This window comes from Sus scrofa, chromosome 1 (assembly GCF_000003025.6).
Source record: "Sus scrofa isolate TJ Tabasco breed Duroc chromosome 1, Sscrofa11.1, whole genome shotgun sequence".
Lineage (NCBI taxonomy): Eukaryota > Metazoa > Chordata > Mammalia > Artiodactyla > Suidae > Sus > Sus scrofa.
Genome location: NC_010443.5, coordinates 76243614 through 76270582, shown reverse-complemented (window position 1 = coordinate 76270582; position 26969 = coordinate 76243614). Strand labels below are relative to the sequence as shown.

Genomic DNA, 26969 nt, shown 5'->3' with positions numbered 1-26969 from the left:
TGCCCTCTGGGAGGGCTGGCCTCAACAATTGCCTGAAGCCTACCACCGCAGGGGCTGTCCCTGCACAGGCCTGCTTGCCCTTTGGAGGGGCTACACTTCCACAGAGCAGCACCAAACACCACCAGCCCCCAAGAAAAGGCCTGCAGCCCAGAAAAGCTAGAACAAGCTTAGCCAGGCTGTGAAAAGATCTGCCTAATTCTCAGACAGTCTTTTCGAGTCAGCCTGCCCTGGGGAAGAGCCTCTTGGGTTGGCAGTGGCCCAGCTAGCCGCCCAAGCTCTCAGGGGGGTGCCGAGCTCTGCATAGGACTGCCAGCTCCAGGCAGGACCCCCTGCAGCCCAGAAAAGCTACAGCAAGTCTGGCCGGGCTGTGAAAAGATCTGCCTAATTCTCAGTCTTTCCAAGTGAGACTACCCTGGGAGGAGCCTCCTGACTTTGCAGCGGCCCAGCTAGCCACCCAAGCCCTCAGGGGGTGCCGAACTCTCTCAGATCAGCTGTATAGGACTGCCAGCTCCAGGCAGGACCCCCTGCAGCCCAGAAAAGCTACAACAAACCTGGCTGAGCTGTTAAAAGATCTGCCTAATTCTCAGACAGTCTCTCTGAGTCGGTCTGCCCTGGGGAAGAGCCTCTTGAGTTTTCAGTGGCCCAGCTAGCTTCTCCAGCCCTCGGGGGGAGCCGCACTCTTGCAGAACAGCTGCAAAGGATTGCCAGCTCTCTGCAGGACCCCCTGCAGCCCAGAAAAGCTACAACTAGTTTGGCCAGACTGTGAAAAGATCTGCCTACATTCTCAGGCCGTCCTTCTGAGTTGGGCTGCCCTAGGGAAGAGCCTCTTAGGTTCTCAGTGACCAAGATAGCTTCTACAGCCCTCAGGGGGTGCTGCACCCCTGAGAAACAGCTGCCCAACACCGCCAACCCCCTGCAAGAACCCCACAGCCTAAAAACACCAGAGCAAGCTCTGCCTGACCGAGTGAAATCTGCTACCATCGTGGTGTGGACCTCCCAGTCCTGTCTTCCCTCAGGAAGTCCTCCTTTGCTTCAAAGAGACCCTGTTAGCCCCATCAACACTCCAAAAAAGCTACCCTGCCTCAAAAAAGACTGACCAACAACTCCAACCCTCAGGAAACATTCCACGGCAGTGACAAGGCAAACACTGCCTGGTCACAGAGAGGACAACTCCCTCAGGAAAAAGAAAACAACAAGATGAAGAAGCTGAGAAACCACCCCCAGTCAAACCAACAGGAGAACTCACCTAAAACAGTCAACAATGAAACAGATCTCTGCAGTCAGACAGACCTGGATTTCAAAAGAGAAATAGTGAAAATACTGAAGGAATTAAGAGAAGATATGAACAGTAATGCATATACCCTCAGAAGGGAACTAGAAAATATAAGGAGGAGCCAAGAAAAACTACAACATTCATTTGCAGAGATACAAACTGAACTAAGGGCAGTAAAAACCAGAATGAATAATGCAGAAGAACGAATCAGTGATATGGAAGATAGAATAATGGAAATCACCCAATCAGGTCAGCAGACAGAAAACCAAATCAAAAAACAGTAAAGCAATATAAGGGACCTATGGGATAATATAAAGCGGGCCAATCTACGCATAATAGGAATTCCAGAAGGAGTAGAAAAAGATAAGGGAATGGAAAATATACTTGAAGAAATTATCGCTGGAAACTTCTCAAATCTAAAGGATACTGAGTTCAAGATACAGGAAGCACAGAGGGCCCCAAACAAATTGAACCCAAATAGACCCACACCAAGACACATCATAATAAAAATGGCAAAAGTTAGTGATAAAGAGAGGATCCTAAAGGCAGCAAGAGAAAAGCAGAATGTTACCTACAAGGGAACCCCCAAGGTTATCAGCTGATTTCTCTACAGAAATGCTACAGACCAGGAGGGAATGGCAAGAGATATTTAAAGTGCTAAAAGGAAAAAATATGCAACCTAGAATACTCTATCCAGCAAGAATATCATTTAAAGTAGAAGGGGAAATAAAATTTTTTTCCAACAAACAAAAACTGAAAGAATACAGCAACTCAAAACCCAGGCTAAAAGAAATACTGAAAGGGTTTCTCTAATCCAAAAAGAAAGGAAGGAAAGGGAAGAAAAAAGAAAAAAAAAAAAGAAGAGGAGAAAGAACTAGGACTGAGGAAACCGCCGTCAGAGAGCAGTCACTCAAATAAGCCAGCATACAGATTTAATCATGAACATGCTTCAAACAAAATAAAATTAAAAAGAAAAAAATAAAAAAGAGTCATCAAAATCATAAAATGTGGGCAAGGGATGTTAGGAAATAAATAACCCTTTTTGTTTGTTTATTTGTATGTTTCTCTTCTTAATTTTAATATAGTAATGAAGTGTCTGAACCTACAGGACCATCAGGCTAAAACACACAATTATAGGAAGGGGTTAGTATACTTAAAAAACAGGGCAACCACAAGCCAAAACCAAATATTGCATTTGCAAAAAATGAAAAAAAAAAAAAACACTCAAGCAGATAATGGAAGAATGGAGAACCATAGAATCAACTGGAACAGGAGGTTCAAAATGGCAATAAATAATCATCTATCAAATATCATCTTAAATGTCAATGGACTGAATGCCCCAATCAAAAGACACAGGGTGGCTGAGTGGATAAAAAGGCAAAAACCTTCAATATGCTGCCTATAAGAAACTCACCTTAGGACAAAGGATACATATAGATTGAAAGTGAAAGGGTGGGGAAAAATATTTCACGCCAATACACATGACAGAAAAGCAGGAGTCACAACACTCATATCAGACAAAATAGACTTTAAAACAAAAGCCATAAAGAAAGACAAAGAAGGACACTACTTAATGAATAAGGGATCCATCCAAGGAGAGGATGTTACTATGGTCAACATATATGCCCCAAATATAGGAGCACCCACATACATACAACAAATATTAACAGACATAAAGGGAGATATTGATGAGAATACAATCATAGTAGGAGACCTTAATACCCCCCTCACATCAATGGACAGATCCTCTAGACAGAAAACCAATAAAGCAACAGAGATCCTAAAGGAAACAATAGAAAAGTTAGACTTAATTGATATCTTCAGGACACTACATCCAAAAAAAGCAGAATACACATTCTTCTCAAATGCTCATGGAACATTCTCAAGAATCGACCACATATTGGGACACAAAGCTAACCTCAATAAATTTAGGAGCATAGAAATTATCTCAAGTATCTTCTCTGACTACAATGCCATGAAATTAGAAATCAACCATGGGAAAAGGAAAGAGAAAAAACCTACTACATGGAGACTCAACAACATGCTACTAAAAAACCAATGGGTCAATGAGGAAATCAAGAAGGAAATTAAAAACAACCTTGAAACAAATGCTAATGAAGACACAACCTCTCAAAATCTATGGGATGCTGCGAAAGCAGTGCTCAGAGGGAAATTTATAGCAATCCAGGCCTTTCTCAAAAAAGAAGAAAGATCCCAAATTGACAACTTAACCCTCCACCTAAATGAATTAGAAAAAGAAGAACAAAAAAGTCCTAAAGTCAGCAGAAGGAAGGAAATTATAAAGATCAAAGAAGAAATCAATAAAATAGAGATTCAAAAAACAATAGAGAAAATTAATAAAACCAAGAGCTGGTTCTTTGAAAAGGTGAACGAAATTGACAAACCCCTGGCCAGACTCACTAAAAAGAGGAGAGAAAGAACCCAAATAACCAAAATTATAAATGAAAAAGGAGAAATCACAACGGATACAGCAGAAATACAAAAAACCATAAGAGAATACTATGAACAACTATACGGCAACAAGTTTGACAATCTGGAAAAAATGGACAATTTTCTAGAATCTTACAGCCAGCCAAAACTAAATCAAGTAGAAACAGACCAACTGAACAGACCGATCACTAGAAATGAATTTGATGATGTCATAAAAACACTCCCTACAAATAAAAGTCCAGGGCCAGATGGCTTCACAGGTGAATTCTATCAAACATATAAAGAGGAATTGGTGCCCATCCTCCTTAAACTCTTTCAAAAGGTTGAAGAAGAAGGAATACTCCCAAAGACATTCTATGAGGCCACCATCACCCTCATTCCAAAACCAGGCAGAGATACCACCAAAAAAAAAAAAAACTATTGGCCAATATCATTGATGAATATAGATGCAAAAATTCTCAACAAAATCTTAGCCAACCGAATCCAACAACATATCAAAAAAAATTATACACCATGACCAGGTTGGGTTCATCCCAGGTTCACAAGGATGGTTCAACATACGCAAATCAATCAGCATCATACACCACATTAACAAAAGAAAAGTCAAAATCATATGATCATCTCAATATACGCAGAAAAAGCATTTGACAAAGTCCAACATCCATTCATGATCAAGACCCTCGCCAAAGTGGGTATAGAGGGAACATTCCTGAACATAATCAAAGCCATTTATGATAAACCCACAGCAAATATAATCCTCAATGGGGAAAAACAAAGCCTTCTCACTCAAATCTGGAACAAGACAGGGATGCCCACTCTCACCACTGCTCTTCAACATAGTTTTGGAAGTCCTAGCCACAGCAATTAGACAAACAAAAGAAATAAAAGGCATCCATATAGGAAGAGAAGTGATAAAACTGTCACTGTATGCAGATGACATGATACTATACATAGAAAACCTTAAGGATTCAACCCCAAAACTACTTGAACTGATTAATAAATTCAGCAAAGTAGCAGGATATAAGGTTAACATTCAGAAGTCAGTTGCATTTCTGTATACCAGCAATGAAATATTAGAAAAGGAATACAAAAATACGATACCTTTTAAAATTGCACCGCACAAAATCAAATACCTCAGAATACACCTGACCAAGGAGGTAAAGGACTTATATGCCGAGAACTATAAAACTATAATCAAAGAAATCAAAGAAGATGTAAAGAAATGGAAAGATATTCCATGTTCCTGGATTGGGAAAATCAATATTGTAAAAATGGCCATACTACCCAAAGCAATCTACAAATTCAATGCAATCCCTATCAAATTACCTATGACAGTTTTCACAGAACTAGAACAAACAATCCAAACATTTATATGGAACCACAAAAGACCCAGAATCACCAAAGCAATCCTTAGAAACAAAAACCAAGCAGGAGGCATAACTCTCCCAGACTTCAGGCAATATTACAAAGCCACAGTCATCAAAACAGTGTGGTACTGGTATCAAAACAGACAGACCAACCAATGGAACAGAATAGAGAACCCAGAAATAAACCCTGACACCTATGCTCAATGAATCTTTGACAAGGGAGGCAAGAACATCAAATGGGAAAAAGAAAGTCTATTCAGCAAGCATTGCTGGGAAACCTGGACAGCTGCATGCAAATCAATGAAAGTATAACACACCCTCACACCATGCACAAAAATAAACTCAAAATGGCTGAAAGACTTAAACATATGACAGGACACCATCAAACTCCTAGAAGAAAACATAATCAAATCATTCTCTGACATCAACCTTATGAATATTTTCTCAGGTCAGTCTCCCAAAGCAACAGAAATTAGAGCAAAAATAACCCCTTGGACCTCATCAAACTGAAAAGCTTTTGCACAGCAAAGGAAACCAAAAAGAAAACAAAAAGACAACTTACAGAATGGGAGAAAATAGTTTCAAATGATGCAATGGACAAGGGCTTAATCTCTAGAATTTACAAACAGCTTACAACAACCCAACAGCAAAAAAGCCAGTCAGACAATGGAAAAATGGGCAAAAGACCTGAATAGACATTTCTCCAAAGAAGATATACAGATGGCCAGCAAACACATGAAAAAATACTCAACATCATTGAGTATAAGAGAAATGCAAATCAAAACTACTGTGAGATACCACCTCACACCAGTCAGAATGGCCATCATTAATAAATCGACAAATAACACGTGCTGGAGGGGGTGTGGAGAAAAGGGAACCCTCTTGCACTGTTGGTGGGAATGTAAACTGGTACAGCCACTAGGGAGAACAGTTTGGAGATACCTTAGAAATCTATACATAAAACTTCCATATGACCCTGCAATCCCACTCTTGGGCATATATCTGGACAAAACTCGACTTAAAAGAGACACATGCACCCACATGTTCATTGCAGCACTATTCACAATAGCCAGGACATGGAAGCAACCCAAATGTCCATCAACAGATGATTGGATTTGGAAGAAGTGGTATATATACACAATGGAATACTACTCAGCCATAAAAAAGAATGACATAATGTCATTTGCAGCAACATGGATGGAACTAGAGACTCTCATACTGAGTGAAACAAGTCAGAAAGACAAAGACAAATACCATATGATATCACTTCTAACTGGAATCTAATATCCAGCACAAATGAACATCTCCTCAGAAAAGAAAATCATGGACTTGGAGAAAAGGCTTGTGGCTGCCTGATGGGAGGGGGAGGGAGTGGGAGGGATGGGGAGCTTGGGCTTATCAGACACAGCTTGGAATAGATTTACAAGGAGATCCTGCTGAGTAGCATTGAGAACTTTGTCTAGATATTCATGTTGCAACAGAACAAATGGTGGGGAAAAAATATGTAATTGTGATGTATACATGTAAGGATAACCTGACCCCCTTGCTGTACAGTGGGAAAATTAAAAAAAAAAAAGAAAAGAAAAGAAATACTGCAGTTTAAAAAAAAATTGTTGGCCTGGAAAGATATTTATGACCTGTTACATTAAAAAGTAAATTTCAAAACTGTAATTTTATAAACAGCATGTGTATTTGAATTATGCTCATGTTTGCTATAATCTGTGTGTTGTGTGTGTGTGTTTTTGGCAAAGAAAAATGTTTAGCAGGAAATACACCAGGTGTTCAAGAGTTACCTGTTTTTAAACTCTAAGATCATGGGTATCTTAATTCCTTTTCTTTTTGCCTCTGTAACTTTAATTTTTAAATAATTACTATGTATTGGCTTTTTAACTGGAAAATGTTTTTGGTTAAATACACATTAATTTCTGGAAATGACTGCATTGGAATATATAGTATTTGACACAATACAAGTAACCGCTAGCTTTTCCAGAAGTTTTGCATAAACAGCATTTGCTCTCTGTTCTAGTTATCTCCTGCTACATAATGGGTTACCCTCAAAACTTGTTTCTTTCTTTCTTTCTTTCTTTCTTTCTTTCTTTCTTTCTTTCTTTCTTTCTTTCTTTCTTTCCTTTTCTTTTCTTTTCTTTTCTTTTTTCTTTTCTTTCTTTTCTTTCTTTCTTTCTTCTTTTTTAGGGCCACACCCATGGCATATGGAAGTTCCCAGGCTAGGGGTCAAATCAGAGCTGTAGCTGGCAGCCTATGTCACAGCCACAGCAGCTTTGGATCTGAGCGGTGTCTGCGACCTACATCACAGCTCATGGCAACCTCAGATCCTTTACCCACTGAATGAGGCCAGGGATTGGACCTGCATCCTCATGGATGCTAGTCAGATTTGTTTCCACTAAGACACAATGGGACTCCAAAACTTAAGTTTCTTAAAACAACAGCAAATGATCATTTTATTATCTCTCTCAGTTTCTGGAGGTCAGTGTTTGGGAAGGGATTTTTCGGGTGGTTCTGGCTCAGGCTGTCTCATGGGATTGCAGTCAGATGATGGCTGGAGAAGCTGGAGTTGGCCCAGCATCACTCTCTTCACATTGATTCATTCTTTTTGTGTGGTCTCTCCCCTGCGAGGGCTAATTTGTATTCATAGCATGGTGTTCTCAGGCACCTGGACATCATGCATGGTGGCTGTAGTTTTCAAGAGAGAGGATACCAGTGAACAAAGGAGAAGATGTGTCACCTTTTATGGCCTGGGCCTGGATGTCACCCAGAGTCACTTCTATCATACTTAAATAGTCACTAGTCACAACCCATCAAGATTCAAGGGGAGGATCACAGGACAGGATACATAATTTGTGGGGCCCTTGTTCAAAATGTATTAAGAATCCAAGTCAGCAACAACAGAGCATTAAACCAAATGTGGAGCCCTTCTAAAGTGCAGGGTCTGGAGTAAGTATGCAGGTTGCACCCTAGAAAGCACCGCTGGGGAGGGAACATCAATCTCATCTCTTGATGGGAAGAGGGCCAAGGGCATATTGTAGAAAAGCATGTGATATGGGAGTTACTGGTTAGACCATCTTTGGAAAATAAAATCTGCCACAGGGTCTGTGACTCACCTTCAATTAATTAGGTGGCTCACATTTTTACTACCCATACCTGTAGTTAGCTGTTAACTATGAGGAGGAACTGCTGGCTCCCTCAAGCAGCCAGGCTGCCTTAGCAGTAACAGGGAGGTTAAAGTTCTTTATGGAGAGATGCTGGTTGCCTCTATGTAGAGTACAGCAAAAGTACCTGTTTTCTATCTGTTATGAACTGACTGTGTCCCCCCAAAATTCACTGAAGCACTAACCTCCAATATGACTCTGTTTGGTGATAAAGCCTTTAAGAAGGCTTTAAGGTTAAATGTAGTCAAAAGAGTAGACCCTAATCCAATAGAACTGGCATCCTTACAAGAAGAGGAAGAGATCACAGGAGTGCTCACACAGAGGGAAGGCCATGTGAGGACAGTGAGGAAGCAGCCATCAGCAAGCCAGGGAGAGAGGTCTCAGGAAAACCAAACCTGCTGATGCTCTGATCTTGGGCTTCCAGGCTCCAGAACTGTGAGATAACCAGTATGTGTTGTTAAGCCACTCAGTCTGTGGATTTTGTTATATCAGCCCTAGTAGACTAATATATACCCAAGACTTATACATATTTATTTGTTCTTTTCAGAATTCTTTATTAGTCATCTTTAATCCATTAGATATCCCAGGTTCTCTGTCAATGGCTAAAGAAAGCCAGATCTAATAGAAAATGCTATTTATTTTTTAAGGCTGCACTATGGTTTGCAGAAGTTCCTTGGCTAGCGATTGAATCTGAGCTGCAGTTGCAGCAACGCTTGATCCTTTAACACTCTGCACTGGGCTAGGGATTGAACTCATACCTCTGCAGTGACCTGAGCCACTTCAGTTGGATTCTTAACCCACTGCACTATGGAGGGAACTCCAAAAATGCTATGTTTTGATTAATATCCCTTCTTTAATAATATTCTAATGAATAAAGGCTTTATTATTCATTTTTCTCAGGGTGTTGCTTGTGTCCAGTTAAGGCTCGTGTCTATGGTAATACCATAGTTCATTCATGGATTTGTATATCAAATAATATTTTTTCAATCATTGAGGTCAATTATGTACAGACATGGCCATGAACAATGATCATCTCAAGCTTTCTTTTTTTTATTACTCAAATAAATTTATCACATCTGTAGTTATATAATGATCATAGCAATCCAATTTCCATCCCATAACCAAGCACATCCCCCAACAACCCAAACTGTCTCCTCCGGAGACCATAAGTTTTTCAAAGTCTCTGTGAGTCACCATCTGTTCTTCAAGGAAGTTCAGTCTGTCCTTTTTTCAGATACAACATGTCAGTGAAAGCATTCGATGTTGGTGTCTCATTGTATGGTTGACCTCACTTAGTATGATAATTTCTAGGTCCATCCATGTTGCTAAAAATGCTGGTGTTTTATTCCTTTTAATGGCTGAGTAATACTCCACTGTGTATATGTACCACATCTTCTTGATCCACTCCTCTGTCAGTGGCATTTAGGTTGTTTCTATGTCTTGGCTATTGCAAATAGTGCTGCAACGAACATCGGAGTACATGTGTCTTTGCGAGTCGTGGTTTTCTCTGGATAGATGCCCAGGAGTGGGATTGCTGGATCAAATGGGGTTCTATGTTTAGTTTTCTGAGGACTCTCCATACTGTTTTCCACAGTGGTTGCAGCAATTTACATTCCCACCAACAGTGTACTAGGGTTCCTTTTTTTCCACACCCTTTTCAGCACTATTGTCTTTTGGATGATGGCCATTCTGGCTGGTGTAAGGTGGTACCTCATAGTGGTTTTGATTTGCATTTCTCCAATAATGAGTGATGTTGAACATCTTTTCATGTGTTTTTTGGCCATCTGTATGTCTTCTTTGGAGAATTGTCTGTTTAGATCTTCTGCCCATTTTTGGATGGGGTTGTTTGTTTTTTTGGTATTGAGCTGCAGAAGGTGTTTATAAATTTTGGAAATTAATCCCTTGTCGGTCGATTCACTTGCAAAGATTTTCTTCCATTCTGTGGGTTGGCTTTTTGTGTTATTTAGGGTTTCCTTTGCTGTGCAGAAACTTTTCAGTTTGATTAGGTCCCCTTTGTTTATTTTTGTTTTTATTGTCAGTACTTTAAGAGGTGGATCTGAGAAGATGTTGCTGTCATTTATATCAGAGAGTGGCCTATGTTTTCCTCTAAGAGTTTGATAGTGTCTGGTCTTATATCTAGGTCTTTAATCCATTTTGAGTTTATTTTTGTGTATGGTGTTAGGAAGTGTTCTAATTTCATTCTTTTCCATGTGGCTGTCCAGTTTTCCCAGAACCACTTACTGAACAAGCTGTCTTTTCTCCATTGTATATTCTTGCCTCCTTTGTCATAGATGAGTTGGCATAGGAGCGTGAGTTTAATTCTGGGCTTTCTATCCTGTTCCACTGATCTATATTTCTGTCTTGGTACCAGTACCATACAGTTTTGATGATTGTTGCTTTGTAGTATAGTCTGAAGTTCGGGAGACTGATTCATCCAGCTCCATTTTTCTTTTTCAGGATGTCTTTGGCTATTCTGGGTCTGTTGTGCTTCCAAACAAACTTTAAAATATTTTGTTCGAGTTCTGTGAAAACTGTCCTTGGTAATTTGATGGGGATTGCATTGAATCTGTATATTGCCTTAGGTAGTATAGTCATTTTTATAATATTAGCTCTTCCAATCCATGAGTATGGTATATCTTTCCATCTATTTGTGTCATCTTTGATTTCTTTCATCAGTGTCTTATAGTTTTCAGAGTACAGGTCTTTTGTCTCTTTAGGTAAGTTTACTCCTAAGTATTTTATTCTTTTGGATGCAATGATAAACATGATTGCTTCCCCAATTTCTCTCTCTGCTCTTTCATTGTTAGTGTATAGAAATGCCATCAATTTCTTTGTATTAATTTTGTATCCTGCAACTTTGCCAAATTCATGGATGAGCTCTAAAAGTTTTCTGGTGGAGTCTTTAGGATTCTCTAGGTATAGTATCATGTCATCTGCAAATAGTGATAGTTTTACTTCTTCCTTTCCAATTTGGTTTCCTTTTATTTCTTTTACTTCTCTGATTGCCGTGGCTAGGACTTCCAAAACTATGTTGAAGAGTAGTGGCGAGGGCTGACATCCTTGTCTTGTTCCTGATCTCAGCGGGCATTCTTTCAGCTTTTCACCATTGAGAATGATGTTAGCTCTGGGTTTGTCATATATGGCCTTTATCATGTTGAAGTAGGTTCCTGTTATGTCCACTTTCTGAAGGGTTTTGATCAGGAATGGTGTTGGATTTTGTCAAAGGCTTTTTCTGTGTCTATTGAGAGGATCATATGGTTTTTATTCTTCAGTTTGTTAATGTGTATCACACTGATGGATTTGCGGATATGGAAGAACCCTTGCATCCCTGGGATAAATCCACTTGATCATGATGTACAATCCTTTTAAATGTATTGTTGGATGTGGTTTGCTAGGATTTTGTTGAGGACTTTTGCATCGATGTTCATCGGTGAAATTGGCCTGTAGTTTTCTTTTTTGTGGTGTCTTTTGTCTAATTTTGGTATCAGGGTGATGGTGGCCTCATAGAATGAGTTTGGTGTTATCCCTTCCTCTGCAATTTTTTAGAATAGTTTCAGAAGGATATGTGTTAGTTCTCTAAATGTGTGATAGAATTTGCCTGTGAGGCCGTCTGGTCTTGGACTTTTGTTTATTGGAAGTTTTTTAATCACAGTTTCAATTTCAGTTCTTGCGATTGGTCCATTCATCTTTTCTATTTCATCTTGGTTTAGTCTTGGAGGATCGTACTTTTCTAAGAATTTGTCCATTTCTTCTCGGTTTCCCGTTTTACTGGCATATAGTTGCATGTGGTAGTCTCCTATGATCCTTTGTATTTCTGTGATGTCTGTTTTTACTTCTCCTTTTTCATTTCTAATTTTATTGATTTGAGTCCTCTCTCTTTTTTTCTTGGCACGTCTGGCTAAAGGTTTATCAATTTTGTTGATCTTTTCAAAGAACCAGCTTTTCATTTCATTAATCTCTTCTATGGTTTTCTTTGTGTCTATTTCATTGACTTCTGCTCTGATCTTTATGATTTCTTTCCTTCTACTAACTTTAGGTCTTGTCTGTTCTTCTGCCTAGGGCTGCTTTAGATGTAAAGTTAGCTTGTTTATTTGAGCTTTTTCTCATTTCCTGAGGCGGGCTTGTATTGCTATAAACTTTCCTCTTAGAATGGCTTTTGCTGCATCCCATAGGTTTTGGAGTGTCGTATCTTTGTTGTCATTTGCTGCTAGGTATTTTTTAATTTCCTCTTTGATTTCTTCAGTGACCTATTGGTTGTTTAGTAGCATGTTGTTGAGTCTCCACGTGTTTGTGTTTTTTGCAGTTTTTTCCTTGTTGTTGATTTCCAGTTGTATAGTGTTGTGGTTGGAAAAGATGCTTGATATGATTTCAATTTTCTTAAAGTTACCGAGGTTGGATTTGTAGCCCAGGATGTGATCAATCTTAGAGAAGTTCCATGTGCACTTGAGAAGAATGTGTATTCTGTTGCTTTTGGATGGAGTGTCCTATAAGTATCTATGACGTCTATCTGGTTTAATGCTTCATTCAGGGCCTGTATTTCCTTATTGGTTTTCTGCCTGTATGATCTGTGCTTTGCTGTAAGTGGGGTGTTAAAGTCCCCCACTATGATTGTGTTATTGTTGATTTATCCTTTTAAGGTTGTTAGCAGTTACCTTATATATTGTGGTGAACCTATGTTGGGTGCAAAGATATTTATAATTGTTACATCTTCTTCTTGGATTGATCCTTTGATCATTATGTAATGACCTTCTTTGTCCCTTAAAATATTCTTCATTTTAAAGTCTCTTTTGTCTGATATGAGTATTGCTACTCCAGCTTTCTTTTGATCCCCGTTTGCATGAAATATTTTCTTCCATCCCCTCACGTTCAATTTGTATGTGTCCCTAGAAGCGAAGTGGGTCTCTTGAAGACAGAATGTATATGGGTGTTGTTTTTGTATCCATTCAGCCAGTCTGTGTCTTTTGGTTGGGGCGTTTAGTCCATTAACATTTAAGGTAATTATTGATATGTATGTTGTTATTGCCATTTTATTAATTGCTTAGGATTTGTTTTTGTTGCTCTTTTTTCTTTCCTTCTTCTCTTGTTCTTTCATGCCTAGAGAAGTTCCTTTAGTATTTGTTGTAAGGCTGGTTTAGTGTTGCTGAATTCTCTCAGTTTTTGCTTATCTGTAACGGTTTTGATTTTTCTTCAAACCTGAACAAGAGACTTGCTGGGTAAAGTAATCTTGGTTGGAGGTTTTTTCCTTTCATCACGTTAAGTATGTCATGGCACTCCCTTCTGGCCTGCAGAGTTTCTGCTGAAAAATCTGCCGATAATCTTTTGGGGTTCCCTTTTATGTTACTTGTTTCTTTTCCCTAGCTGCTTTCAAGATTTTCTCTGTCTTTAATTTTGGTCAGTTTGATTAGTATGTGTCTCGGGGTATTCCTCCTTGGGTTTATTTTATATGGTACTCGTTATGCTTCCTGGATTTGAGTGGTTGGTTCCTTTCCCATGTTAGGGAATTTTTCAGCTATTATCTCTTTGACTATTTTTTCTGTCCTTTTCTCTCTCTCTTCTCCTTCTGGCACCCCTATAATACAGATGTTGGTGTGTTTAAGATTGTCCCAGAGTTCTCTGAGACTCTTTTCATTTGTTTTCAATGTTTTTTCTCTTTTCTGCTTTGCATCCATAATTTCCACTAATCTGTCCTCCACCTCGTTTATTCGTTCTTCTGCCTCCTGTATTCTGCTGTTAGCTCCTTCTAGTGAATGTTTTATTTGTTATTATAATTTGCATCTCTTCTTGTTTAAGTTTTATATCTTGTATCTCTTTGGTCAGTGTTTCCTGTACGTTATTCATCTTTGCCTCTAGTTTATTTCCAACGTCTTGCATCATCTTCAGCATCAACAGTCTAAAGTCTTTTTCCTGGAGGCTGAGAATCTCCTCATAGCTTAGCTGATTTTCTGGGATTTTTCCTTTCTCCCCCATCTGAGTTATAGTTCTCTGTCTTTTCATTTTTATAGGTGTTTGGTGTGGTGACCTTTTTACAGAGAATAGAGTTTTAACCTCTCTTACTTCTGGTGTCTGCCCCCCTTGTGGCTGAAGTCCATATGGGGGCTTGATGTAGGCTTCCTGATGGGAGGGGCTGATGCCTGCCCACTGGTAGGTGGAGCTGATTCTAATCCCTCTGGTGGGTGGGGCTTAGTCTCTGGATGGATTAGAGGCAGCTGTGTGCCTGAGGGGTCTTTAAGTAGCCTGTTTACTGAGGGGCGGGGCTGTGATCCCACCTGGATTGTTGCTTGCCCTGGGGCTTCTCAGCAGCTGACTGATGGGTGGGGCCAGATTTTCCCAAAATGGCCACCTCCAGAGAAAGGCATGTTGCTGAATATTCCCAAGAGCTTTGCTTTCAATGTCCGTCCCTCACACTAAGCCACATTCACCCCTGTTTTCCCAGGATGTTCTCCAAGAACTGCAGTCAGGTTTGATCCAGATTCCTATGGAGACTTTGCTTTGCCCTGGGACCCAGTGCATGTGAATGTCCGTGTGCGCCTTTTAAGAATGGGGTGTCCGTTTCCCCCAGTCCTGTGGAGCTCCTGCACACAAGCCCCACTGGCCTTCAATGCCAGATGCTCCAGGGGCTCTTTCTCCAGTGCCAGATCCCCACACATGAGAGTTTGATGTGGGGCTCAGAGCTCTCACTCCTGTAAGTGAGTCTCTGTGAACCAGTTAGTTTCCAGTCTGTGGGGCTTCCCACCTGGGAGGTATGGGTTTGTTTATATCGTGAAATCGCCCTCCTACCTCTTGATGTGGCCTCTTGATCTTCTGGAGGATATCTTTTTCAAGGTTTCTGGTCCATTTGGGTAGAGATTGCTCAGGCCTTAGTTGTGAATTTTGTTGTATTTAGGAGAGAAGTTGAGCTCCAGTCCTTCTATTCTGTATTCTTAATCCCATCTCCCATCTCAAGCTTTCTGTGTATGCCACTCTCCCCCCTCAAGAGTGGGCTCTATTTCATCCTCCCTTGAATCTGGGATAGTCTTGTGGTTAGCTTTAATCAGTAGAATGCAGCAGAAGTGATCCTGGTGAATCCCAGACCCAGGCCTTTAAAGATTTGCAGCATCCGTTTTTGCCCTTTAGGAAGTCAGCAGACATATAATAAAATCTGCCTATCCCCCCTTGAAGGAGAAAAGGCTAAGATGGGGAGCTACAGTCATGAGGATGTTGAGTGCCTAAAGCAGCCCCAGAGGAGGGAGAGAGATGGCCTAGGGAATGGGAGGGTGCCAAAGACCAGCTGTATCTGCTGGGCCTGGTTGTGTGGCTGAGAATGTACCAGGCATGAAATTCAGGGGTTTCTTGATGATGGTTTTAATTGGCTTTGGAGGCTTGTTTATCTGCCTTGGGTTTGACACTTAACGAGATTGGAGCTGTCAGTGTTAGACAATATAGAGACTGGCAGGATAACATCCATAATTGGATTCATAACAGGACACTTCCCCTAGGCACTGGCCCTGTGAAATTGGCTCCTGAGTACTTACTGCCTTGCCAAAGCTCTGTAGCAGTAGTTACTTCAGATGCTGTTGTGGGTTGAATTGTTATCTCCTCAAAATACAGTGTTGAAATCCTAACCCCTAGTATCTCAGAATTTTATCTTAACTGGAAATAGGGTCATAGTCAAGGCAGATGTACTTTGTTTAAATGAAGTCATATGGTATAGTTTGAGCTCCTAATCAAATATGATTGGTGTCCTTATAAAGAAAAGAAATTTGGACACACACACAGGAATAACACCATGTAAAAATGAAGGTGTACCTCAGACTGATGGAGAAGCCACGGAATGTCAGAGATTGCAAGCAAACCACCAGGAGCTAACAGAGGCGATGAAACAGATTCTCCTTCATAGCTCTCAGAAAGACCAATACGGTTGGACACCTGGATTTCGGCCTCCAGAACTGTGAGGCAATAAGTTTCTGTTGTTGAAGCTGCACAATCTGTGGGACATTGTTACAGCAGCCCTAGCAAACTAATACCTATACTGGTGCTCCTTAACCCCCTTTCCTCTCATTTCTGTACTTCTAGGTGAATGAACACAGGATAAAATTGTGTCCATGAAGAGGAAGCTGCTGGATGGTCTCATATCTTAATTCAGTTAAAATTCTCATTTCCTTAAAAAGTTCTATATAGGGTGATTTATTGTATATTTCAGGCACAAGGACAAGAAGATAACTTTTGATGGGAAGACCACTTTAATACCTCTGAAGTCATACCAAATAGGTCATTTTGTCCGCTTTCTTTGAGACCCAAGAATATGTCTTCAGTTATTCCAGAGTTTACAGAGAGTTAACACTTAATTGCTTTCCTCAAGAAACCTAATTTAACCTAACTGTATTAGGATTGGCACTTGATTATTCCGATATAATAATTTGCATGATTTTTAGTGCCATAATTGTTGAAAGCTGATGTTAGAATCTTAAAAGTGGCATATCTTATTCAGAGATGTTTAGTGCCTTATAATAACAATAATATTGGGTGCATTATGCAGTAATAATGGAAATTACACTTGCAAAATAGTTGTGGTAATAGAACATTCTGAAATGCAAGAAATAAATGAACCATACTGGAAGGGAAAACCATGTTTTATTCACAGCCTTTGGCTGTCTGTGCTCTAAGGCTGGAAGATAGAAAAGAGCTATGTTCTCCTTGGTGCTGTACTACTCCTGGGCTGCATGATTTAGATCAACCTTATAATTCTGATTGAAGTGGAGAATTTTCAGTCACTGGATTCAAAAAGAGGTGGAGGAGAGTGGTCGTGTTTGAAATACTTTTTGCTCTTTAGATAGGATGGCATTTTGTACATGAAAATTGGATTTCTAAAGAAGGCATGTATTTGCTATGATTTAGCCTAATAATTTGGTTTTATTCCAGTTGCTCATAACTTCTGCTGGATAGCTTATTTAAAAAATACATTTGGAAAATATGTTATGCATGTTCCTCTGTACTTCACCAATACAGTGTTTAACTCAATTTCAGGCTAACTTTACCCTATCTCTCTAATATGTGGTATCCTTCTACTGATCACATTCAACATATGTAAAAAATGAATCTATAAGAAACCTAAGAAATTCTTGACTATTTGAATTGACACCACAAATGTTGATTTTGAGTTTTGGATATTTTCTGTACTGGTTAGAACATTTTGTGAAGTTTTAATTAAATATTTCTTTTGGCAGCTTAATTACTCTAATTCAGGAAAATTCTGATTAAAACTTCAAAGATTAAACAAAGCCATGGGAGTGCCAGGGCAGCAGAAATGAAAAAAGAGTGAATTAACTCTATTGTGTCCGCGTCACAAGAATTATTTCAGCCTTGTGTATGTTCACATGGAACCTGCCTTTGCTCAGTTCCTCTTAGAAAGTGGTTTGTTTTTATTTTTACTTTTTCCCTTTGATTTTAGAACCATTGAACCAACAAACTGGTTTATAGGTATCTAGCCTTTTCTAAGCCCTCTTGATATTCTTAGGATTTTTATTCTCATATTTCCGTGATGGACCAGGAGGTGGTATCCGAGGCAAGAGAGGGAAAGCATCTGCAGGTGTCGTGAAAAATGGAAAAATGGAAAAGCCCATTTTTTTGGAACAGCTATGTCTAAATTCTATGCATCTCCTTCAGTCACCTCTGAAATCACACAGGGAATTTTACCATTGCACTGAGAGCCTCATGTCTCAATCGCAAGTGAGAAACTCATCAAATAGAGAGGCACCGAGAGAGAGGAAAGGCTGGGGGGGATTGGTCTTGGTGCTTACCCATCCTTCTGAGCAGTCAAAGATATTCCACTTTCATGGGCAGAATGTTGGTAACTTCATTGTCAGCTTCTTGAGGAGCTGTTTAGTGTTTTGCTGTTACCACCTGGGACTACAGGCGTTGCTCTATTGCAGTGATTCCCTCCATCCTATTTACTGAAGCTTGTGTCTTGATGTGCCAGCCTTCCTTTGTGTGGTCACATTGTCCCCTTTCATTTCCCCCTCCATTCCCTGGCATCAGAAAAGTCATTTTTACCAAATCCTTGCCTACCTATAGGGCTTTTTGCTGATATTATCTATATAGAAAGTGATTCTTTAAGCTGCAAAGTGCTCTGCTTTCCAATGTAAAATGGTGATGCTGATAACAATGCTTATACTCACGGACCTTTATACCCTCTCCAATAGCACCTTATTGTCACCAAAAGCCCTTTAGGAGCTCTGAGTTACCATTCTCCCTCTTGTGGTTTATGGGGAGACAACATCACGTCGTGGTTAAGAACATGGGCCATGTATGTAGACTCAGTTCAGATTTCACCACCGTCTCTCTAGCTGTGTGACTGGGGATAGGTTACTCTCTGAGCCTGGATTCCTCAAATTTAATAGGGATATCAGCCTTGCAGAATTGTCGAGAGGAATAAATTAATATTGTAAGGTTAAGTAGTGAGCATAGTGCCAGGCACATAGAAACACTCAGTAAGTAATTATCTTTCATTGCTTTCTGGAGGTGTTTGGTATTCTGTTATTCTAATAAATGTTGTGCAAAGCTAGCAGAAGGGAGCTGGTTCTCATAACTTAATTAACTGCAAAACCTTTCTCCTGTCCTACTCTTCTTGCTATATTCCATCTCACCTGGTATGTGAAATTGTATTCATTAAACAGAGAATAGTGTTGCTTTTTTGATTAAATGTTTTTAGTAAAAATGTTTATAATACTGTACTGATGTATACTTTTTAAAGAAATCATAGGATAATGATAATTTTTTTTTAACAAGTTCAGTGTTCAGATACTGAGAACTCTTTTCCTGGCTTCCAGTCCTGATGAAGCTGGAGAAGGATAAGGTTTTTGAGGTGGCCCCTGCAGGCAGGGGCCCTCTGTCAGTCCCCCCCCAAAGGCCCCCATTCTGCCAGGACATGACTGGCTTCCCCTGAACAGCATATAGATTGCTGGGGAGAGGCTTTGGCACAGAGCTTCATGATACACATGTTCCAGCATCTCCTTCTTGGACATCCATTCACACTGGATAGAGAGTGAAAGGGCCCATCATGATTTCTGACTGGTTATCTCATTTGTATGTTGATATTTGGTGTAGAGTGAGGTTAGAAATTCATAAATGGCCATTTGGAAAAGACTTCTAACTCTAAAATTTGAAAAGTTTTGCTTTCAAATTGGGAGGTAGCCATACAGCAATGTTCCTGATATCAAGATGGTACTTTTAACAATGTTTATTGACTCTGCTAATCTCATTCCATCATTTTGTTACAGATTGACATTCTCAAAGCAGATCTGGAAAGCGCAGAATGGAAAGTTTTGGAAAATCTTATTCTGGAAGATGTCCTCGAACAAATTGGACAGCTCATCTTCGAGATCCATCTCCACTGGCCCGGGTTTGAGGTCAGTGGCAGCGACAGCAGTGTTGTGCGGTTCTGGTACAGCCTCCTCAAAGAGTTAGAACTACAGGATTTCAGGCTTTTTCACAGTTACAAAGATTTATCTAAACCTCAGATATTCCTGAGGAAAAATATTTTCAATGCTAGTAGCTGTTATACTCTGAGTTGGGTGAATACAAGATGGAAATAGGTTACAGAATCTCACCAAGAATTCAAGGAAATGTTTGCAGCATGGAACATGTCCATGATTCTAGTTATTAGTTTACTTGTCCAGTCTCCCATTAGTTTGAGCCCTGCTGGAGGCAGGGATTGTGTTATTGGCATTGTAGTAGGTATAGCCTGGTGCCCAACACATGCTAGGGGCATAGTTAAAACTTATTGAGGGGTCGGACAAAGGAGCACCATCGAAGTTAGCATCCATGGAATTCCCATCATGGAGCAAAGGTAATGAACCCACCTAGGATCCATGAGATGTGGGTTTGATCCCGGGTCTCAATCATTGGGTTAAGGATCCAGTGTTGCTCTGAGCTTTGGTGTAGGTTGCAGACGTGCTCAGATTCCATGTTGCTGTGGCTGTGGTGTTGGCCAGCAGCTGCAGCTCCGATTTGACCCCTAGCCTGGGAACTTCCATATGCTGCAGGTGAGGCCCTAAAAGTCAACCTCCATCTGCCCAAACCCAGGCTCTATGCCTGTTTGCCTCTGATGACTGAAGATGCTTGTCCTCCTTCATTTCAACTTGGAAGATAATCCCCCACTTATCTCAGCTTTTCCTTAAAATTCATTATATATTTATAATCCTTGAATTCATCACCATGAAAGCAAAATTATATAACATTTCCATTTTTACTGAGTTGATGAGATCCTTAAGTCTGTACCCTACACTTTAAAATAGGGCCTTTCAGAGTTCCCGTCGTGGCTCAGTGGTTAACGAATCCGACTAAGAACCATGAGGTTGCAGGTTCGATCCCTGGCCTTGCTCAGTGGGTCAAGGATTCGGCATTGCCATGAGCTGTGGTGTAGGTTGCAGACGTGGCTCAGATCCCATGTTGCTGTGGCTCTGGCGTAGGCCGGAGGCTACAGCTCCGGTTAGACCTCTAGCCTGGGAACCTCCATATGCCACGGGAAGTGGTCCTAGAAAAGGCAAAAAGGAAAAATAATAATAATAAAATAGGGCCTTTCACTTGTTGTTAACTCACCTCTTTCAAGATTTTTCTTATTAACCATGGTAATGATGCTTTTTACAACCTTGTAGATTTCAGTTCCCCCTCAGCCTCTGGTGAGGCCATGCTGTTGCTTTATAAGAACCACCTGGTTTCTGGAAACTCAGACACACCAAATTCTGTCACAGAGTTTAAAGACTAGACTATCAAAATCTTCAACTCAGGATTCTTTTCGTACTCAGCCTTAAATCCCTTTGTTCCTGTGAAACCAAGCACAAAGCAGAATTGGGATGTCTTCAAACCTGATTTCTCTGTCACAGACTTGCCTATGCTGCCATGCTGTCAGATCTTTTTTTTTTTTTTTTAAATACATTATCTCCAATATTGATTTTTTTTCTTCTCTGCCAGTCGGCATTCATTGTAAGCCTGAGGCCTGAGGGCTGGAGTCTCTCTTTCCGGGATGGTTACAGTGTATTTCAATAGTACCAATCATTTTGCATTTTTTTGGACAATTAAACAGAGAATGCATATTCTCAATAGTTCAAATGATCTCTATCGTTTCTGTTTACAGGTTTAGACATTGTTCCAGACAAATGATTTTCAAAAATCCTATTTCAAATAATTTAATTAAGCAGTAGCAAAATGAACCAAATTATTACCTTATTACATGTTAAGTGTATCTTCTGGCATTTTTTTTTAACATCCTGAGAGAGTGGAAAAAAATACATACACACTGTTCATTTAAGAAATTTGGGGAGAGCGTAGAGTACTGATTACTACTAGCCTTGATTCCTTATCCCCATGTTTTGCCTCCTTTACCCCAGACATTCTCTGGGTTGGCTTTTTGTTTCTTACATTGGTTTGAAAATACCATTCCTCAGATGAGAAACCAAAATATAGTTGAATTAGATGATCTCACTAACTTGGGTTAAAAGGAAGTAAGACTTTGTGAATCAGAAGTGATTTTTTTAAAAAAATATTAATGAGGTTTTTATATTAAAACTTATGGGGAGTTCTCATTATGGTTCAGTAGTAGTGAACCCAGATAGTATCCATGAGGATGTGGGTTCAATCACTGGCCTTGCTCAGTGGGTTAAGGATCCAGCATTGCCATGAGCTTTGCTGTAGGTCACAGATACATCTCAGTTTTGGCATTGCTGTGGCTGTGGTGTAGGCCAGCAGCTGCAGCTCAGGTTGGACCCCTAGCCTGGGAACTTCCATGTGCCCAGGTGCAACCCTAGAAAAGGAAAAAACAAAAGCAAAAATTTATGGTACACTAATAAAAGTCATTGAGGTGAGAGGACCAGCTTGAATAAGTTTGATTTGAAATGGCAGTTTAGTTGTTTTCAGTGTTCTTATGGACAAAAAGTCCATAAAGCTCTAAAGTGGTTTGTACTGTTGGTTTGCATGTTATAGCCTCCAAAACAAAGTTAACTTTAGTCCTGTTCCTGTTTGCCTTATATCATAAATTATTTTTCATTTTTAATAAAAATTTTATACACTAAAGGATATACAGTAGTATACAATATCCTTTTAGTACATTAAGCCTTTTCATCCTCCTCATAGGCCAAATTATGAAGTACACTAATCCCAAGTGTCTAGTATGATCAGGTTTTAGGTATGTTTACACTCATACCAAGATTTTTAACTCATGGGATTGAAGATTAATGGAATTACTGCAAAGCCCGTTTGTACAGGGCAAGTTACCATTTATTTCAGATTGGTAAGGCAAAACATCAACTTCATTACACTACACACACACACACACACACACACACACACACACACACACATGTACATACATATATATCTGAAGGAAGAGGATGTACTGTTAGGAAAAAAATAAAGACAAACTCAAAATAAATCACAAACACACCCACCCACACCCACCTACTAAGCAGCCTGTTCAATAGTTATTTGTACTCATTTTATGCTTTTTTATAAGACTGTCCTTCATTCCCTTCATGGATAGTTTGAAATTTGTGGTGAATATTCTGACTGTTGCTATGGTTTCCCTGCCTCTAGAATTATTATGCTTATTGTGTGGGCCAGGGTTTCTTAACCTCAACACTATTTTCATCTGGGGCTGGATAACTCTTTGTTGGGGGAGGGAGGGCCAGTCTGTGCATTTTAGGATATTTAGCAGCATGCCTGGCCCTCCCCACTAGATGCCAGGAGCACCTTCCCTTCTCCCCCTTAGTTATAACAACCAGCTATGTCTCTAAACAGTGCCACATATCCCCTAAGGGGCAAAAATCACTGTGGAGAACTACTGGTGGAGGCCGTGCAGAAGGATCTAGACTATCACAGCACTATTGTTTGGGGGGATCCTGCTTGTGCTGAGCAGGCAAGACAACAACCATCACCACAATAACCACCACAAAAGCAATACAAACAACAAAATGAAAACAAACAAAATGGGGAGCTGCTATTTATTGAGAGCTTACTATGTGCCCAATACTGTGCACAGACTATTCCTAATTCTCCAAACAATCCTATAAGGAAGTGTAATTTTTCCCAATTATAGGTAAAGAAACTCTGAGAGGTTATATAGCTTATTCAGTTTATTCCAGTGGTGGAGCAGGAATCCACATCTCAGCCTGTCAGATCCCAAAGCTCATGTGGTTTTCTTCTACAGTGCTGTTTCAATAGCCTTTGACAAATATAAAGACGTATTTTTGCTTCCCTATTAGTGAATGGTAAGAAAAGCCTACAAATATACTAAGACCAGACCTGCAAATCTCTTAAGAGTTGGGATCATTTTTGTAGTATGCAGGTTTAATTTAAACAATCTACTTAATTAAAATCTACTTAATTAAAGTATCTGGAAGTGACTCTTGGCCCTGGCTGGTCCTAATAAGTTGCACTTTTTCCTGGATTTTAGAAAGGGCCCAGTCACTTGGAAGTGTACTGTGAATTTCCTTTGTTTCAAACTCACCTTTGACCTGCAGATATATGAACTCAGATGTGAATATCTGTGACATACGTTTCTTAATTAACTCCTACCAGAGCAATGCTCATAAATGAATCTGAAAACACAAATTTAATGATGTTCTTATCAGGTGATTAAAAAAAGTGTTCTTTTCTTATCTGAAAGACACATGAGGATATAAGAGATTCAGAGGTCAACCTTTTAGCACAAAGTCTGTGTCACAATTTGAGATTACAGTCAAAGAAGAACAATTTTCCCTTTCAGCCTTTTCTTAGAGTATTGTATTTGATGCAGTTATAATAGGTTATCATATAAATATTTGTAACTATTTGATACATTCAAATGAAGTGAGCCAGGAAGAAGGTAAGCTGACTTCTGTTAGAATGGACTGAAGGCCCACTGGTATTTTACATCATGGTAGAGAACAAAAGTAAATTCATGAATTTACAGTGCTGAGTCCAAATCAGTGACTCATGAAAGCAGTTCTGCTTTGGCTGTAAGATTTTAGTATATAGCAAATACAAGTACAAGATTTTTGCATTTCCTAAGTATTACATGTTTACATTTTGCAAAGCTTGGATTAATACCAGGGAGCCAGCCTCATCATCATATTTTTCCAGATAAAAAAGGAAGGCCTCATTTAAACAAATTATTCTACAATGGTACCTACAAGCTGTAATTATATAATTCTCTTCTTTTGGAGATAAATTTGTTTGCCTTTCAAGCAATAGCATTTCTTTTTGTATTAGCCAGTTGCTAGTTTTTTTGTGAATTCAATACATTTAATCTTATGCTAAAATGTCTTTTTTCTTACATTTAAAGAGGTAGCTGAACTTTACTTATAACATGAAATCATAACCCTAAAGATACAATATATTCATAAACTGCCTAAGTTTATAAATTATTGAAATTCTTTAATTATATTTCTGTCCTTAAAATAAATCAAGCAGTCTTAATGTTGTCATATTTTATATTTATCACTATGTGGAGAAAAGCTAGTTCTCAATAAACATTAAAACTATTGCTTTGTAAAACTGGCAACTTCATATTCTCATATGAAATATTTTGTTTTTCTTAGTGATTGGTTTTGTGCAATAAGATTGCCTGAAATAATAAGAGATTTTTTCCCTCTAAATTCGAATTATAATCTAGACTTTTAAAAAACTGATATATATTTTTTTCCTTAAAAAATTTTATTATAGTTGATTTACAGTGTTCTGTCAATGTCTGCTATATAGCAAAGTAACCCAATTATACATACATATATATATATACACACACACATACTTTTTTCACATTATCTTTCCTCATGTTCCATCACAAGTAATCAGATATAGTTCCTTGGGCTATACAGCAGATAGACTGTTGGTATTTTTCTACTCGTAAACCCAGCTCCTTCACTAAATCAACTCCCTCCTCTTTTCCCCCCTCCTTCTTCAGATTTTTTAGTATGTTCAATGTATTCTTTTTTTTTTAATCTTCTTTATGCCTGCAGCATATGAAGTTCCCAGGCTAGGGTTCAAATCAGAGCTGTAGCTGCTGGCCTACTCCACAGCCACAGCAATGCCAGATCCAAGCCGTGTCTATGACCTACACCAAAGCTCATAGCAACACCAGATCCTTAACCCACTGAGCGAGGCCGGGGATCAAACCAGCATCCTCATGGGTATTAGTCGGGTTCGTTACCACTGAGCCATGATGGGAACTCCTAGATTATTTTAATAGAGAAACCCAGTATACATAGGACAGAAATGCAATCAATATGCACCAGGGAGCTAAGCTGGTACAAGACTGTGGTCTTGAGTCCCTCAGTGGTTCTCCTCCACTGTAGCTCCTCCCACAGGACCCCTAGACTTCCCCAAGATCAAGCATTTATTGCACAGCATAATAGGCAGCCTCTGGGACCCTGACCCTGCACTCTGGTTAGCTTCTATTCTAACTGCTCTATATTGTGCATTACCAATCATTGCATTTTTGATGTTACCCCTAGGTGGGTATATATTAAAAAATAGAAGTCCAAGTGGTTTCTATAACCTTAATGAGAAACCGCAGTTGTTTATCAATAAAAAAATCATGTATCCGAGTTTCCTAGTGGCTCAGCAGATTAAGGATCTGGTGGTGTTACTGCTGTAGCTCAAGTTGCTGCTGTGGCACAGGTTCGATCCTAGCTTGGGAACTTCTACATGCCACAGGTACAGTAAAAAAAACAAAACAAAACAAAACAAAAAGCTATCAGTTATTTTACAAAAAAATATTATTTCTCAAGGATTGATGTCACAACAAACATTGTTTCCTCAGGGACCACCTTATTGAAGGCCCCCAGCTCTGTCTCCCTACCATGCCTTCTATTCTCCCTAGCGTCACACTCCTTTTACTTTAATGTATCTTCTTGTAAGTGGCTTCCCCAGCAGACTATAAGCTCCATGAAGGTAAGGGCCATATCTGTAGCCTCAGTGCCTACCATGGAGTCTGCTAGGTAAAAAGTGTTCTATAAGTACTTGTGATGTGAATATGAAGAAGGCTATTTCATGTAGGATTTTTCAGTGAAATTATTTCATCATCATTTGTTATTGAAGCTTTTTCTGGCATTAAAAGTATCTTTGGGATTTAGGTGGACCACTGTCTCTCATTTTGGTTAATTTAATTTTAGGCACAATCTATCCTTTTCTTGATATGATTATTATAATACTTGTAATAGTTCTTTTCCCTGATCAAAGAATGCTAACCTGAAGATCTTTCTTGAACTTAGGGACTGGAGAGCTATATAATAATTGAATTGAATAAATATAATAATAATTTAGGCTCAGTTATCATTAGAAGATACCCTAAGGTATTAAGCCCCAGTCTTCCTTTTCATTCCTCATTGTCTTTTTTTTTTTTTTTTTTAAACGATGCCCAGAAAACATACTTTTTAGGGTCATTGTACCATGATTCATAATTGCATGGAAAATATTTTTTAGTTTATGAAAGAAAGAAGTTATGATGATGTAAGGCTACTTCTGTCAAGGTTAGGGGCTGGTATTTCTACAAATATGACTAAAATCACATTGTTTTTCTAGGACAAAACAAGATAGTTTTTCCAAGAGTGAAAACAAAGAGAGAGAGGTTATTATGTTCTCTAGGTTATTTGACTGAAGTCTGACCAAGAAAAGTCCTTTGGGCACAGTTATGGAAAAGTGATCCCTAACTCTAAGGAAAGAGGCCATGAGAATGTCTTTAGCTACAGGTTCTGTTTTACT

General features: G+C 39.3%; 1 protein-coding gene across 1 annotated transcript in view; it reads left to right on the top strand.

Moving 5' to 3' along the window:
• The window catches only part of METTL24 (methyltransferase like 24), a 123821-nt gene extending 97207 nt beyond the window's left edge, over window positions 1-26614 (top strand). Inside the window, exon 5 of the mRNA XM_003480300.4 lies at window positions 19514-26614. Within this exon, the coding sequence (XP_003480348.1) occupies window positions 19514-19828 (315 nt within the window). The 3' untranslated portion in view covers window positions 19829-26614. The remainder of the gene's footprint in view (window positions 1-19513) is intronic.